The 17,386-nt window shown below is 48.5% G+C and overlaps 1 protein-coding gene across 1 annotated transcript; it reads left to right on the top strand.

The window, feature by feature from the left end:
• Window positions 1-6,606: 6,606 nt before the first annotated feature.
• SP5 (Sp5 transcription factor) lies at window positions 6,607-9,130 on the top strand. The gene is made up of 2 exons (XM_074872288.1): window positions 6,607-6,910; window positions 7,458-9,130. The coding sequence occupies exons 1-2, from the start codon at window positions 6,860-6,862 to the stop codon at window positions 8,508-8,510; spliced, it is 1,104 nt and encodes a 367-aa protein (XP_074728389.1). The 5' UTR covers window positions 6,607-6,859; the 3' UTR covers window positions 8,511-9,130.
• The last annotated feature ends 8,256 nt before the right edge of the window (window positions 9,131-17,386 follow it).

The raw sequence follows: 17,386 nt of genomic DNA, 5'->3' as shown, positions 1-17,386 counted from the left end.
CTTTCTCCTCTTCTTGTCCTGGGTTCTGAAAAAGCTGGTCAAGCTGTTTGCCCCTGAGCAACAGGGGCTGATGGAAGAATTAAGTGAAAAGTGATTTATTCCCAGATTAGGATTGCTTACTTTGGTTTGGCATGGCCAGCCAGCCAGCAGGAGGTACATGCCTCAGCCGGTGCTCCTGAGGTTTGAGCTGAGCTGGAGTAATTTGTTTAAGTGTTTGGTGAGGAACAGTCTGGTAATCTATGTGCAGGACTGAGACAAGGAGCTCCTCTTTCCAAACCTGGAGTGGTTGTGTGTATGGCCATGGTTGTTCCCTTTGTAAAGAAGGGGAAGGAAGCTGACTCTGCTGCATACAAGTATGGTGAGAATGACTTCACATTTCTATAGCTCTGTGAGGATGGAAAGCATAATACAAGCATTGTATACGTTTGAAATAATTTTATTGATGGTATTTTTATTTTCAGAATTGGAAGGGGGAAAATTTATATTTTAATAGTTCACCTAATTTATGCATTTACCTATTTATGTATTATTCTGCATCACTTAAGGCATCAAGGTATGAAGTGACACAGAAACATACCATGCACTGCATTCCTAAAAAGACTTTTCTGTCAGTCTACAAGGGCAGTATTTTAAGTCTTTATGTTCAGCTAAGGAAAGATAAGTAATTTCAAAATTGTAATTGAAGTTTTCCCCAGTCTTCCTTGTGATCCTGGACCTGAGGTGGCAGCCAAGACTGGCTTTTTTTTTAAAAGAATCCTCTCAGTTTAGAAACTTGGCTTTTCTAGGTCCTTTTCAAAAACTCTCCCCATGTTGGGGGGCACTTACCTATGTTGTAGTTGATAGGCACAAGAAGCACTGACTGCCTTTCACTAATATGCATGTATTACTGGAACAAGCTACCTTAAAAGCATTATACATAGAGAGTCTGTAGAGAGGGTCTTCCGATTATTTCCCATGGTGTGGAGACAGTATCTCTTACCCAACACACCTTCAGTGCCATAGTCATGTCCCATACCTGTGTCTGTGTTTTGACCCTCACAATCGCACTATTGGGCTTTTTCCTCCTGCCTCTTTTTTTTTTTTTCCCAGCTGAAGTAGCGTTGTTGAAGACTTTGTGTAAAGCACTTGCATTTTGTAAGAAAGGTTATGCCTTTTTTATACACTCTTGTTCAGTAGTCCCTGAAGAATGGGCTATTTCAAAAGTGATTCTTGAAATATTGGAAAATATTGTCATTAGAAAATACTTAATCTTTTCTGTACCAAAGTGTTCTAAAATTACAACACAAGTTCATTAAGTAACAGGTGTATTTTTACAGCGTTGGATTAATCCATTCAGCCAAATCGATAGCAATGTGGCAGCCATATGATCATCCAATATTTATGTGTAGGTTGAACAATGATCTTTCTGGCTAAACTTGTGCTGTTTCCAGTTTTAACACACTATAGACACAGACAGCTGTTTAATTTGTCAATAAATATCCTGAGTAACTAAAATTAATTACCATGAGACCCAGTTTTTAGATAATATGCTCTCTATAGTTAAAAGGATATAACAGTTAATAACAGTTTAATTACCTTTTCATTCCATGCTGAATAATTACAATGCAAGAAAAGAGCAGCTATATGTAGCTGTACTCAATAAAATAAAAGGTTCCCATCCAGTCTTCCCCAAATAAATGCATTCCACCAAAAATACACAGGCTTTTTTTTACCTAATGTTTCCCAAATTGAGAGGACAAGCAGGGTGCACACTGCAGATCCTTTTCAGCTGCTCACCAGAGTCTTGGCTTGCTTTCCATTTTATAGAAGTCCATTTCTAGCTATTAGAGTGGTGAAGAGAATGCAGCCGTGTATGCCAGAGGCAGAAAGGCGTTTCCAGAGAGTTTGAAACGATCATTTTGAACTGAAAGGTGTCCCAGGCATTCCAAGTGAAGCCAAGAATAACACTTTCAATATTGATATAGTTAAGAGTCTGACTCCTTTTTAAAGTATGGAAGCAAGGGGAGGAAGTATATCCCAAAAATGTTCACCAATGTTCCCAAAGGCAGGAGGAGGAGTCACAAAGGGCCAGCCAAGGAAGGAGCAGAAGATGAATACATTAAGATATTTAAACCTTTGACAACAGGCAGTAAAACTGTAGTGAGGCATAAAATTTGTTCTACTTTTCTTAAAGGGCAACTCAGCTTTCAGAAGTTTGGGAAATCCTGTATTAATCCTTGTGAAATCCACACCTAGACTGGGAAATGTTGAGGCAAGCCTTTAAATCCTAAATATGCCTTTGCATGTGCCGATCTTGTCTAGGGTTTTGTGTCTTTCCTTTATGCACAGAAAAATGCAGGAGGTGCCATAGCAGTTTTTAATCTTTCTTTTCATCTACTGATGTTCAAATTAAACTCTGTTAAAACTTAGGAGATGTAATTGTGTTAAAACTGTTTGTTGGTAATCTGAAGCCAATTAACATACCATATGCACTAGCATGTTAAAAAAATGAACTGGTGACTCCTCTTATTATGCCAGTCATGTTACCTACTGTAGAAATGTGAATATGCTGAAGTAAATAATAATAATATTAGTGGCACATAACTCAGAACTGTTGGCAGTGTACCCACACATGCTTGGAGCTATATACGTAGGTTAATTTACCTTCTGCTGAAACTTCTTGCTGTTGTGAATAGATGGTTTCTCTTAGTAAGGCTTTAAACCAGACAGTTGTTTTAGTAAGGCTTTAAACCAGGCAGAATGAGGGATGGTGTGAAGACACTGCCTCTTGGAGCAAGCTTGTTTAAAGCCTGCCGCACTCTCATGGAGAACTTGACTAGGAGGCTTGGCTGAATGATAATGCAGCTGTTCACTTCAAAATGCTCTTGTTTCTGATTCTCACAATTGCTAATGAACAGTATTTCATTTAAAGCAACCCCAGATCCCCAAGCTGGGGGCAGGCAGGTGGCCAGAGCCCGTCTGGGCTCCCAGGGTCATTCCTGGCTGTGCTGGAAGAGCTGAGGGACTGGGGAGATCACAGGAGGGACTGGGGGGATCATGGCAGGGCGCCGCGAAGCTCTTGGGAGGGACTGGAGGTGTCATGAGAGGATCTGGGCGGGGAGTTCATGGGAGGCTGTGGCAGCGTGAGCCGCTACTGGGACAGGCTCTGGGGTAGGCCTCGGGGTGGGCTGCTGGGGCCCAGGAGGCAGAGGCACAGCAGAGACCACGGAAGGGACCGCTGGAACCCAAGCACCTGTTATTCCCAAGTATTTTTTTCTCTGCTACCGGCATTCAAACCAGGGTCCAAAGAGCCCTGCACGGTGGGCAGTCACTCTGGGATACCTGAATTTGAAAAATCCTGATTTTGAAGACACCTGTCTATGACGATGGTGACTCATGATTTCTGCCCACTGCGATTAAATCACCAGTTACCGTCCAACCCAGCATAAACTGAGCCCCTCTGGCCCCGCGGCTGCGAGTTGGTTTCCGTGGCGGAGGGTGTCCCCGCCCGGCGTGGCAGGCAGGGGTCCCCGGGGGCAGCGGTGCTGGGGGAGCCGGGCCCCCTTCGCGCCTCAGCCCCGTGGCTGGAGCTGTTCAGGCTCCAGCTCTTCCTGCATCCGGGCCGCCGCGCTCCCCCCCCCAGCCCCGGCCCCGGCCCCGGCCCCGGCCCTGGCCCCGGCGGCGCGGCCGGGCGCCCCCTCCGCCGGGCGCTGCGCCGCCCCCCGCGCTGCTCCTCGCCTCCGGCTTCTCTTCACTTTACACTAGGATGTAGCGGCAGCCCAGTTCTGAGGGAAGTAGTGCTTTGTGTAACTCAACTGACATTTGGCCTTGATACCTGTATCTCCTGATAACTGAAACAAATTTCTAAAATAAATATTGTACTTTGATCTTCCGCCCTGCATTTTTAATGACAGCTCTGAACATCACATCATTAAGAATACATTTCAGGAGACTGAAATGCTCCGAGTTTGAACACTAATTATTTGTACAGAAAATTATGACTGCAACATTTCATTATTCAGCCCATTGGTTTCTTCCAGAAGTGAGAAATTAGTCTCGATTTTTAAGTAATGTGCTTTCTTGGATGCAGATTTATGGCATTTGTGTTGTGGCATCTGTATAGAAACTTAACGAGCTTTCCACGAACTCTTTTGTAACTTGACAAATCATTTTGGTTCATCGAGATATCTGGGGTGATAATGTACCTTACAGGTTGGGGGGAACCTCGGGATGCTCAGTGTCTCCTGAACTACCTTTCGACTCTCATTTCGTTTATAAACATTGTTCAGGTTATTCTCCTGGCAGTTATTAGATAAAACGAATTCAGAAAAATCCAGGAAGGAATTAAATCAGGCACCTCGCAGAAGCCCGGGGTTGGCACAAGTTTGGGGATGTAGAAGTTTAAGGACGACACGAGTGCGAGAGCCGCCCTTCTGCTTGTCTGGGGCGTTATTGCTTCTCCATGGAGCCGATGTGCAGGTCGGGGTCCCCCCGTCGGGGTCCCCCCTCGGCTCCGGCTGCCCTGGCCGCAGCGCGGCCGGGAGGGGAAGGTGGGAACGCTCCTGCCCCGCTGCGGCTCCCGTGGCGCGGCTGGGGCTTGGCCGGTGAGCGCGGGGCACCCGACGGCTGCGGGCGGGGGTGCGGGGGGTGCGCGGGGGTGCACCCTCCCAGCCGTGCCGCCGGCCGGGGCTCGCTGCCGGTGCCCGTCTCCCGCCACGTCCTGTGTGGACGCGGCGCAGCCCGCGCCGACCGGCGCAGCGGGAGTGCGGGGGGGTTGGGGGCGGTGCGGGCCCCCCCGAGTCCTGCACCCCGGCGGCGGGGTGGTGCGGGCCGGGTGCGGGGCGCCGGCCTCCCCGTCACCGGCCCGGTGGAGCGGTTACCTGGCACGGGGGAAGAGCTTGAAGTGGCCGCTGCGTAGGGGATCAGTGTTGCACGGGGTCGAGCTTTTACTACTCCCTAGGACTCAATATGGAGCCGTGGGAGAGGACTTGGCACTTTAATCCCTTCAAAGAAACCGATCTAATTCAAGCCCTACAACTCTTGAAAGTCTTTGAGCGGACAGCGATTGTTTCCACAGGAAAGCCAGATAAAGATCTCTGTGTGCTGGCGTTTAAAGAGACTTCAGTGGCGGTGTGAATACAATTGAACCCAGCGACTGCGGGCAGGATCGAGTTACCTGGGCAAAAAGCTCCGGAGGACCGGAGCCAGCCGGCATCTGCCCGAAAGGGCACCCCCGCCCCCCCAAGATAGAGCCGGACGCCCTCGTTTGGTACCTGGCCAAACAGGCCGGCTCACACGTTTGGGGTGGCCTCGGAGCAGATGGGGAAGCGGCGAGGAGAGGAGCGCGCTTCCAGGGCCCCCGGCGGAGCGCGGTGCTGAGTGGACCCGCGGAGGGGCGCGGGGGGGCGCCCGCCCCTTGCTGGGCGGCGCAGTGCGAGGGGTCCCGCCAGCTCTGCGCCCCCCGAGCGCAGCAGCGGGCGGTGGTGTTAAGCCGTGCCCCAGATGTGCCCGGCGGCGGCCACCGGGGAAATGGCCTCGCACGCGGCCGGGGGAAAAGCGGGTCAGATTCTTCGTACGCACACGGGTATGTCCGTGGGTATACACAGGCCGGACGGCGAGGGGCGAGGGAGCGGAGCCCCCGGGACCGACTCTGGCTCTGTGGCAGGAGGTGGGCGAGAGGACGGAGGCAGAGGCCCGGTGAGAGCGGCCGTGCTCCCGGGGAACCCCCCCCGCGCCGCCCCCGGCCCCGGCGCCAGCGGGGCTCAGCAGGGGCCGCGGCGCACATCCCGCCTCAGAAACGCCGCCCGGAGAGACTCCTGTCTTCACGTAAAGAAATTACACATCTTTTACACCCGGCCCCCGCGAGGGAAGAGGAAACTTTCCTGCTCGGTTGGTCGGGGTGTCGGCCCGCGGGGGGGCTTGCTGCCAGCGGCACCCGCCGGCCCTCCCCCGAGCCCGGCCAGGCGGGGCTCCAGCTAACACCGGGTTAGCGCCGGCCCAGCGAAGCGAAACCAAACCCGGCTACCAGAGGGGAAAATGTGCGGTTGTTTGCGGAGTCATACCGAGGGCATCTCCCCCAGCCTCGGGGGAAGGGCGGGCGGAGGGAGGGAGCGGGGAGGAACCACCGACAGTTACTCCAGGGAAGTTTTACGACTGGGATCGACCAGCCCCGATCAGGTGAACTGCCGTGCTCCTGTTACTTTGAGTCATTAAACACTATCAGCGGAATCCGGAGGCAGATTTCTCGGGCGATAACAAAGACACACTGTCACTTTAGGGCTCTGGCGCAAATCCTTAATTGCAAAAAAAAAAAAAAAAAAAAAAAAAAAAGAGGGAGGGGGGATCCAGTGTCTTGCACATCCAGTGCGAGGGTCTCCAGGCGGTAAGGGGTCCTTTGATCAAGAAAATCCAATTATTTGTGTATATACATTTCCCACATAGTGATTACTTCATTAATTGTCCCGCCTTTATCTCCTCCCTTCCCATCCCCCCTAATAATCAGTTCTTTTATCCAGACCAACAAACACACCATAGGAGCTTTGTGGATTCAAAGGATTTGCTTTCGCTTCTGAAAGAGCCGCTATTCTTTGATGATTGGGTAGCGGCAAACTTCAAAGCCATAAATCTTCCCTCTGACTGGCTGGCGGCCCAGCAAAGTCCTTATCAAATTCTTGGAGGTGATCCTGGTGCAGTCAGACAGTCCGCGGAGATCGCGCAGCGCGGGGGGGTGGGACAGGCACAGAGGCGAAGAGATCAGAGGGAAGGAGAGAGAGAGAGAAAGAGAGAGGGAAGGAAACTGGGCAGCTCCTCGTCTTCCCCTCAGCGTCCCCATGCCGCGGCGGTGCCCCGGCGCCCTCCCCTCTCCCCGGGCGCAGTAGCCATGGCCGCGGTGGCTGTGCTCCGCAACGACTCCCTCCAGGCTTTCCTCCAGGTCAGTACCCGCGCCCCGGGGCCGGGGCGGCTCGGGCTGCGCCGCGTCCCGCCGCTGTGTCCCGCCTTGCGCGGGGGCAACCGGCGCCCGCCGCCTCCCCCCCGGGGCTTCACCCGCGGGCGGCCCGGGAGAGGTAGGTGGGGACCCCCGCGGGGGTGAGGAGGCCGGGCTCGGGCTCCTCGGGCCGGCTACTTCCCCCTGCCGCCAGGAGCCCGGCGGTAACTCCGGGCAGCGTCCCGGGGCGGGGGGGTGGGGGGGGACGCGGGGCGGGGACTGCCCCCTGCCCGCAGCGGCCGCTTCCCCGGCGCCCCCGGCCCAGGAGAGGCGGCGGAGCCGGTCGCGGGGCGGGGCGGGGGGGGCCGGGCCCGTCCCGCTGGCTTGGGGCGCGCTGTTTTCGGAAAGTTCGCGGGCCGTGCGGGAGCGGCGGGGCGGGCAGCCGCGCAGAAAGTTTCCCGCGGGCGGCGCGGCCGGTCCCGCGGGTCGGCGGCGGGCGGCGAGTAACGCGCTCTCTTCCCTCCCTCCCTCCCTCCCTCCCGCTCCCGCGCAGGACCGCACCCCCAGCGCCTCCCCAGACTTGGCCAAGCACTCGCCCCTGGCTCTTCTGGCCGCCACCTGTAGCCGGATCGGACAGCCGGGCGCAGCGCCCTCGGATTTCCTGCAGGTCTCCTACGACCCGACGCTGGGATCTCCCTCCAGGATCTTCCACCCGTGGAGCGGCGAGATGCCGGCGCACTCCCCGGGGGGGCTGCCGCCGCCGCACCCCAGCCTGGGGCTGACCCCCCAGAAGAACCACATGCAGCCCTCCTTCGGGGGGGCGCACGAACTGCCCCTTACCCCCCCGGCGGACCCCTCCTACCCCTACGAGTTTTCCCCCGTCAAGGTGCTGCCCTCCTCCATGGCCGCCCTGCCGTCCAGCTGCCCCCCCGCCTACGTCCCCTACGCCGCCCAGGCCGCCCTGCCGCCCGGCTACTCCAACCTGCTGCCGCCCGCGCAGCCCTGCCGGCAGCTCTCGCCCAACCCGCCGCCCGAGGACATTCCCTGGTGGAGCATCCAGCAGGCCGGCGCCCCGGGCGGCTGCGGCCACCGCTTCCCCGCGGCCGCGGCGCTGCCGCGGAGCCTGGTGCTGGGCCACTCGGACTTCGCCCAGTACCAGACGCAGATCGCCGCGCTGCTGCAGACCAAGTCTCCCCTGGCGGCCACGGCCAGGAGGTGCCGCCGCTGCCGCTGCCCCAACTGCCAGTCGGCCGCGGGCAGCGCCCCGGAGGCGGAGCCGGGCAAGAAGAAGCAGCACATCTGCCACATCCCCGGCTGCGGGAAGGTCTACGGCAAGACCTCGCACCTGAAGGCGCACCTGCGCTGGCACACGGGCGAGCGGCCCTTCGTCTGCAACTGGCTCTTCTGCGGGAAGAGCTTCACCCGCTCCGACGAGCTGCAGCGGCACCTGCGGACTCACACGGGCGAGAAGCGCTTCGTCTGCCCCGAGTGCGGGAAGCGCTTCATGCGCAGCGACCACCTGGCCAAGCACGTCAAGACCCACCAGAACAAGAAGCTGAAGGCGGCGGCGGACGGCGTCAAGCGGGAGGACAGCCGCGACCTGTGACCGTCGGGCAGCGGCGCGGGACCGGCCCGGGCCACCTGCGGGCCGAGCCGCGCTGAGCCGAGCCGTGGCGGGGACCCGGGCTGAGGGCGCCCGGCAGCCGGGGGCAGGGCGGCGGCGGGGCAGAGGGCGGCCGGCTCTCGGACTCGCGTCGGGCCCGGCGAGCGGGAGCTCGGCTGGGGGGCGGCGCCGGGAGGAGCCACGGCCCCCGCGGACCCTCAGGCCCGGGACTGGACGCTCGCAGGGCCCCGGGGCCGCCGCCGCGCCCCCTCGTCCCGGGACGGGCGCCCGCCCCGGCCCCGCCGCCCTGGGGCGCGGCTGAGGGGAGGCAGCGGCCGTCGGGGCGGGAGCGGGGCCGCCCCGGCTGCCGCCTCGGGAGTCGGGGCTCGGGGGCGCCCGCGAGTGGGACGGCAGCGTCGGTCCGGTCGTCCCGGGGCCCGGCCCTCGGTGCTTTCAGGGGAAAAGACTGAAGTTTTGTGTACAGGTTATTTAATAGTTCTGTTTGAATACAAGTGTTTCTCTCCTCGTCCTCGGCCCCGTGCGGGGCTCCAGCATGAGATGTTTCTGTAAATCGACCCGCGACTTCAGCGTGAAATAAACACGTTAACACTGGGGTCACGCAGGGAAGGTCCCGCCGCGTCGGTTTCATTCCATCGTCCCCCGGGCTCTCCCCCGCCCCCCGCCCGGAGAGCGCCGGGGCCCTCCGCGCGCGGCCGCCGCCTTCCCGCCATTTCCTGCTGAGGCGGCGGCGGGTGCCGAGGCGGTGGCGGGCCGGGTCCAGCTTCGTCGCCGCGGTCAAGCGGAGCCCAGCGTACGGTGACCTGGGAGCTGCTCATGGTAAACGCCTTTAAAATCCTTAGTTTCTTCGGACTGACGTTGGCCGTTTGGTTTGGTTTTGGTTTTTTAAATTATTGTCATTAGTTTGTTTCCTACACCTGAAGTCGTGAGAGAAAGAGAAACACATGGTGCTAATACTGGGAGTGAACGTACGGGTCAAGTACGACCGACTGGGATATCATACATTTGAGCAGAGGTGGGCAGTAGTCAAAGTTAAATAACCCCAGAGAGGTCCAGGCCACAGGGCCTGCGACAACCAGCCATTCCCAGCCTGGAGTTGTCTGCGGCACGGCACAGCCGAAACATGCTTTCCATATGTTAGCTTTCTGTAAAAATGTGGAATTTAAGGGTGAGATGCTTGTTATCCTGCCAGTGTGACAAATGGCAGTCACTCTCCTGTGCAGGGGAAGATACTTGGCACAAAACTGTGTTTAAAAGTACTTGATAGACAGTGACAGCTTTTTAGGGTTTCTTCTGTCTCACTGGGCATCATGAGTTTAGGCATACATTCACTCTGGCCAATTTCTTTTAAAATAATGACCTTTTTACGTGTAGTGAGTTCCCTATTTCTTTTTTTAACTGAAATTTGTACAGAACAAACAAATGAGAAACCTGATTAGTAATTTGCCAAATTTTGCATTTTAACATAGAGAATATGTTATTTGTTCCTTATATTTTTACCAAGTCAGCTTTATTTTCTGGTTACCTAATGAGATAGCCAAATAAAAAGTGCCATCAAAACTTCACTGCAACAAATCTGGAACCATTCAGCCTCAGATGGGTTCCTCTGGTGGCAGCTGTCAAACAAGCTTCAGCACAACCATAGTGATAGACATATGCTTTGCCATGGACTTCTGAATCAAGAAAAGCAACAACTCGATAAATGTTTGTAGTGACCATATGTGTAAAACTGATGTGTTTGTGTGTGTGTCAAATACTGCAAAGAATCTGTTCTCTCAGGAAATAATGAGATGAGACAATACCACCAGAACTCTCACATCTGAAATAATGAGAAGTTAATGGACAGTTACTGTGGTACAGCTCCTCAACAATATTTTAATGTTTATGACTCTGAATTAATTTCCCACACCATATTTTTAGGGTCAACTTATTAAATTAATAACCAAGCGGTTACCCTCTTTACTACTGAAGAATCTCCTATAATCTGTCCTATTATAGAAAGCCGTGTGAGAAATACGTTTAGCTTCATTGGTTAGCATTCTTTTGCCAGAGGTTTAGGCTCTAGAAGCATGTTGTTGAAGGATATCACGTAGAAGATACCTTTAGTGTTCCAGAACGAGCAACAGCAATGAAGGAAATAATGATAGACCTGATTCAGAAGTCCTTAGTCAAAAAAGTCTTTGAGACAAAAGTGCATCCCATTTACGACTGACATATGATTTAAATATGTCATCAGGAATAACACAATGTTTCTGCTTTTTAAAATGTTTTGTGGCATACAGTGGCAACCTGCTTCCTTTCTTTGATACTAAGTTACATTAAGAATGTAGTGTTACAGAATTCAGGACTGCTTTAAAAGAGAGTTTGTTTCACTAAATAATTATGTGTTCAGATCAGACCTACTTAAAATGGAGAGTAATGGAGAGTGCTTTTGTTGGTAGCAGCAGAGGGGAAACGACAGTATCCCAGAGTACGAAAGGTCCGCTTACAGGATAGAATAATGCACTTGGATTTTGCCACACAGTAATGGCCTTTCACTGCTAAGTGCCAAGATCAAGATGAAGTATTAATGTGATCTGAAGCAATGTATTAGATGGTTTCTGGCACAGGTTTAGCCTGCCTAAGAACCATACCTATTAGAGCAGATGTAACTAGCAGAAAATAGCCCAATAATCATGGATGTAATGATTTCTAAGCTGGACCATTATGGAAAGATTTTTTTCCACTGGAAAGACAAACTGAATTTATCCAGCATCTATGTTGTCTGGTCTAGCCAGACTATTTTGGGTTCTTACTCATTCCTCAAGACATACTCGTACTGAAATACTGAAAGTTTTACCGCCCACTTAAGTGTGAGCCTGAAAGTAATTTAGGTTTTAAGCAAAAGACTATAGCCCAGACAGTGCCAGCACCATGTCAAGGGGGTGGTGGTATCCGATATTAAAAAAAAAAAAAAAAAAAAAAAGCAGTGGTATGTTGTAGCCTATGCGTCTTGTATAATATCTGTATAATGACAACATTTAAGGCATGAAAGTGCACAGGTTAAAAATATGTACAGTCAAAATTAATTAAATACTTGTCAGGAAAGAGAGATACATTTAAGTGAAAACCCACGATATCAAAAGCCTCTGAAAATCTTAATCTGTGAGAACAGTACCAAAAAAAGGGCAGAAAATTAGGGATTTATGACACAAGGTAAGTAAAAGTAACAGCTTAGGATATAAAAATATTTAATGAACATTATTTCTCACTAAAGCTTTTAAATAGTTCATTGGAAAAAGAGGGCCTACCCATCATAGCTGTTGCATATTCATCTCTAAATAGCTAAATCATATGATAGCTTTTCAATTGAAATCATTAAACTTTTATAGTAATATGGCATTTAAATACACATGTGACCTTTCTGATGTATGGGTAGAGCGTTACAAAAATATATTGCTTACATCTCAAGAATTTATTTCTAGTTGGTAAATTGCACTCTATAATAAAATTAACTTTTAATTTTGCATTCACAAAATACATTTTACACTTTTAGCTGTTTCCAATCAACTAGAACAGCTGTTCATTTTATAAAATTAAATGATTAATATTCTTTTTAATTATACATTTTGAGTACATATGCTGCTCAAGGTCAATTCATTTCTGAATTTTAAATCTTAAATGTCACTGGTATAATAGACACATCATATAAACTAATTCATCTTGTAGTTAATTCAAATTAATTAATCTCTACCAAAAAGTCAGGATATGGTTTAAAAACTTGAGAATTGGCATGTTTTCTGTGTTGAAAAGTGACTTTCACACTCGGACAAACTTCTAAGCAGAGAACATTTAAAAAAAACCCCACAACATTGTTCTTCTGATAGGGTTTTTTTTTTTTTTTAAACATGTTGTTAATCAAGTTATTTTTAGTTAAGGGCCAAATAGAATAAGACTTTCACCCAAGAGAAGGTTGCAGGATTCACCTTTGGTCCTGATTGACCAGATTCTCACTGCAATAATCCAACAAATTTTTAAAGTTATATTTCATACCTCCTCAACTACTATTATAGGAAAAGCATGATAAAGTTTTTTTTAACTATACTGGGAGAAGTCCTTCCTAAAACCACCACCGTGTAATTCTTCCTTCCATACTATAACTCCATACTATATTATAATTTTTGACAGAAGTATTTTATCTTAAATTATTTGCAGATTTTGAGAGATTTCAGTTTTAAAGTTAACTTAAATATTTAAGTTTGTAAATTCTCACTTATATCTTAGTCTTGAATACTGAAGAAATAGGGAATATGAAATGTTCATGTCTTGAAACTCTTAGACAAAAGATACATTTTACTGTTCAGTGATATTGCAGGATTTTAGCAGACCACTCCAAAGTTCATCAATGGGGTAAACTTATATCTCTGTGCAAGTAGTTGCACAATTATTGAGGCACTTTTAAATGAGCCTTGTAACGTTTAATAGAACTTGTCAGCTTATCCCCATACTGAGTGGTGAGAAAGAAAAGTATAATGCCTAGCTTATTGTCAGATCTTACGGTTTGCTGCAGATTTTTTTCCTCTTTTTTAGTTCCTCCAATTATTTTACACTTTTTATGAGATTGTTGTGAATCCTCTGGTAAAGATGTGGGGTCTGCCGCTCCAGCACACAATAGAGTCAACTCAAAGACCTCTTAGATTTTCCTGCCAAACTTTTTAAAAGTACTTGCCAAACAGGCTCCCTAAGTCTTGAGACTACTAAACTTGAAAGCAAAACTTTCCTCTGAAGGGATCGCCTAGCAGGTATCTTCAATAACTTTGCATTTAAACAGCATCCAAGCCACCAAGGACCTGGAAGCATTCAGCAACCAGCAAGGCTCACAATTGTCAGGTAAGTGTTAATGGGCATAGAGAAGAAGGATCCAAGGCCCTGGGCTGATTAAATGAATAGTTTTGATCAGAGAAAATCAGCAGAAATGTGTGTAATTCAAAGGCTCTTTTAAATAAGTTTATGGGGTTTATTCCCTGTTAATATTTACACCCAACTGATTTGAAGTCATATAGGTGTTTCATTATGGACAATGAAAACCAAAGAAAACATGTATTTTGACCTTGTGACTGTGACGAGTCAGTGGGAGATTATGGATAGGGAGATTTGGCCTTTAACCCAGAGGCCATCAATCCTGTTTTTCTTCTCTTCATCTCTTAATTTTTTTGCAGTACACATTTACTTAAGTACATACAAAATCCCAGCATGTCCCTGACCCGGGTCTAGTGATTATATCACTGCTTAGCCATGTTAACGGGAGCCCAACCTGAGGCTGTGTACAAATCCTGTGTGCCCGCTGAGAAGGGTTACAGATATGCACTCAAGGGTGTGTAGGTACATAGTAGGGGTCCATCTCTGCAGGTGGCTGTGCAGTGAATCCCATGCTGCAATGTACTGAAGTCAGTGGCCAGCAACTCTTCAAGAAGTGGCAAGTTTGTACTGAGGTGTGAACCGAGTCACTATTTGCTGAACAATTTAATTGCACTCTTTAATGGTGCAGAGGCCTTGTACAGAGTCTCTGTATAGGTTCAGATTTCTCCATTAGTCGTAGTAAGGGTAGACTTTCCTGTCATCTAACTGAACTACCAAAGAAATATTAATAATCCAGTTTAAGACATCTGATCCCCTTTAGCTCTGCCTAACCAAGGAACAGTTTACCAGTGTAGGAATATTGTATACTAGAAACCATTTTAATGTGTGCATCACTGCAGCGACTCTTCCTCTTCTGCACTTTTGCCTCCCCTCCTCCAGAGTGAAAAAGAAGCTGTAGCAGCAAAAGTGCTGTCTTGTCTGTCCACCTGCATCTATGGAACAGTCTTCTGCTGGTGCAGATGCCTCAGTTAAGGGTTACGGTTTTTTCTCCCCCGTGACTGGCATGATTGTGCCTGCAGCAGCATGTGGTAGAAGCCTGGTTTACCTCGTCCTCAAGTGAGCACAGACTTTATGCTTTGGATTTAGTTGTTCTCTTTAGCCTAACAATATAATGTAATCCTTACCTTAAGGTAGGATCCTCCATCTAGCTCATCTTAATTCCCTTTCTCTAGGGCATCGGTCACCAGCTTTTGCTGGTCATTGATGCCAATACTGAGCAAGTAACTCACTTTAGGCAACATCGTAATTTGCCCTTCCTGTCAAACTGTCCCATCATAAAAGGCAATCTTTTTTACATTTGTAATTTCCTGTTGCCACTGAATCACAAACTTTTACCGTGACAGTGACTGAGATGTCCTGAACTGAGTATTACATCACCATAGCATTTAGTATAAAGGATCGATGAACCACAAGAGGGGAAATGAAAAATAAGAAAAACTTTTTTTAGAAGACACTTATATTTGAAATGAAAAATAATATCCAAATGCCATAAATTGTGATATTTTTCACAAGGTAAATACTTCTGTTTACAAACATCCATCACCAGCTTCATCAGAAACAACGTGTGCCTATGTTTTTGTATTTTTGAAAGGTAGGGTTGTCTGCAAAAACAATATATTCCTATCATCTGTAAGTCACTGTTCTTATAGTGGTATTGAGCTGTTTAAACGAAGTTCCAGTATTAACCTATATACTGCTCAAAAACATTTTTCATTTTCCTTTTTAACATGAACCAGCCATCACAGAGCATACTTTCAAAACAGGCTCTAATTACAAAGCAGGTTAAAAGACATTTTATTAGACCAAAGCCTGTATCTTCACTTGGGGTCATATCCCACATGCTTTATTCAGTATCAGATGGCGTGCCTGTGATCTCCACATGCAGATCTCTCATCTGTATGGAAAGGAGATATCAGTCACACTGCCACTTTCCCCCTTATTTTAGACTGCTCTTCACAAGTCTAGGATGCACATGTGAAGAAGAGAAAGGAAAACGCACACTATTCACTCATTAAAGATTAGACAGGAAAGATAACACAGCCTGAGAATGTCAGGTGGTCTCAGCTACTGTATGCTAATCCCAAAGGAGTGTGGAAACAGCTTCATTTCTTCCCCTCACATCTGAATAATTTGCTTTCTTCTGACCAGGAATAGTGGTAGTGCTTTGCTTTTGCTGAACCATGCAAAGAACAGCCAAACACTTGACATCTACTTACTTTACATGTTATAAAACATTGCTTGTTCACCTTAGTAGCCCAATATAGGAGGCCCGTTCTTCTCAGCATTACCTGATCCTTCAGTAGCGTGGGTCCACCGACTTCCTTCTGTTAATTTGCTCTGAAAGAACCGAAATAAATAGTTTTAAGCAGGCAAAGATTACACTTCTATATTTTCCAAAATATTAACCAAATCTTCTTATGTGCCTACATGAGACCTAAGGCTATGTCTGAGCTTCTTAATAAAATGCTGGAATAAATTGTATAATGATGCTGAGAAGCTCCTTGCAAAGTACTGTAATCAAGGCTATGCTCAGTGCTTGAATAGTTAAGTTAGAGAGACCAGAACCATGAATAATCTTGCTAGGGCAAGTAGGTCTCTGTAACACTATTTAAAACTGGCCACAGCAGCTTGGTAAACACTGGAATTGTAACTCTGCTACCCCAATGGGATCTTGAATATACAAAGAACACTAAACATGCTCAGCGCATCCTGGCAGTCTACAAGGAAGTGGTTTTTTCTCATCAGAGGAATGGCTTGTAAAAGTTTTTCCCACAAAGGGAAAAAAGAGGTTCATGGATCTGAAGATCATTACTCTTCTACCAATAAGGAGGGTGAGCCAGAAGACAAAGCAGCTAGGGAACCTTTCCTTTTCATGGGCCACATTTGCTTCCTAAGAAGGAGTTCTGGTTCCCTTCTTTACTCCCTGAATGCAGAGAGGAGACATGAGACCCAGTAATTTTTAGAATCCTCTAGCTGATTCAGTTCTCCATGAATTTCCCCACACAACTCATGAGAGTTTGTGGTACAGCCCCAAAGTTCTCTGTAGGGTGTTCCAGTATGCAGCTGTTGCGTTGCCTTCATGGGGTTTGCTCTCTCCCCTGTCCACAAAAAATCAAATCATTGTGCAAAATTACGCTATTTTGAAATAGATCGGTGTGGATGAAGAAGAAAGTTTCCTAAGCTAAATACACTGATTGCAGAGTACTGAAATCACTGAGTCTTAAATGTGGGAATTACCTTCTAGTTTTACCATTCAATTAGTTTTCTCATTACAACCACAGTTTTAATCAGCTAAGAAATATTAAATATTAAACAGCCAGTAAAGCAGAATAGTATGTTACATTAAAATAATTCTTTATAAACTGCCTAAGTACATTAGAATCTCATTTGTGTTTTTATTATATGCATTCATTCATCCTAGACTTAATTTAAAATAGGTGTCAGGTATCAGCTATAATACTGAGATCTCGATTTTGATCTAGATGTTAGAACCTCTGCCACTTCCTGAGCATGTTCAAGAAAGGAGAAGGAGGAGGGTAAGTTTAGGCCTGTTTTTAATAAGCTACAGCAATTAGATATTTTGAATACTCAGAATGATGTATTAGAATTATACAATTATTTGGTTTGTTCGGTTGCTTTTCAATACCCTTGAGAACCAGCTCCTAATTAAGATACACACACTATCAAAGCTGAAAAACTTAGATGGTGGTAAAAACAATTAGAATGATGATGTAGGCTTAGATTCCCCGTGGTTTTTGTACAGATCTGCAAGACAGCATGGGGTATGGGCACGTGGCATTTGCCTTCTCTGCACAAGGTCCAGAAACAGCTGCAGTACTTGTGTGCCCTACAGGGACATGAGCCACCCGGCAGAGCGGGTGGGATGCTCTGGGACATGGTTCTGCTTCGCCTGAGCTGACTGGGTACTCTGACAACCCGAGCTTTATTGCCTCTGGGTAAGG

The sequence above is a fragment of the Strix uralensis genome, chromosome 6 (genome assembly GCF_047716275.1).
Source record: "Strix uralensis isolate ZFMK-TIS-50842 chromosome 6, bStrUra1, whole genome shotgun sequence".
Taxonomy (NCBI): Eukaryota; Metazoa; Chordata; class Aves; order Strigiformes; family Strigidae; genus Strix; species Strix uralensis.
The sequence above is the reverse complement of the archived record's forward strand: the minus strand, read 5'-3'. Positions and strand labels throughout refer to the sequence as shown.

Excerpts from the sequence above, each read along its gene's own strand:
- SP5 (XM_074872288.1), top strand. The coding sequence starts at position 6,860 with ATGGCCGCGGTGGCTGTGCTCCGCAACGACTCCCTCCAGGCTTTCCTC. Across the intron at positions 6,911-7,457 it reads CCCTCCAGGCTTTCCTCCAG|GACCGCACCCCCAGCGCCTC; the intron begins GTCAGTACCCGC and ends GCTCCCGCGCAG.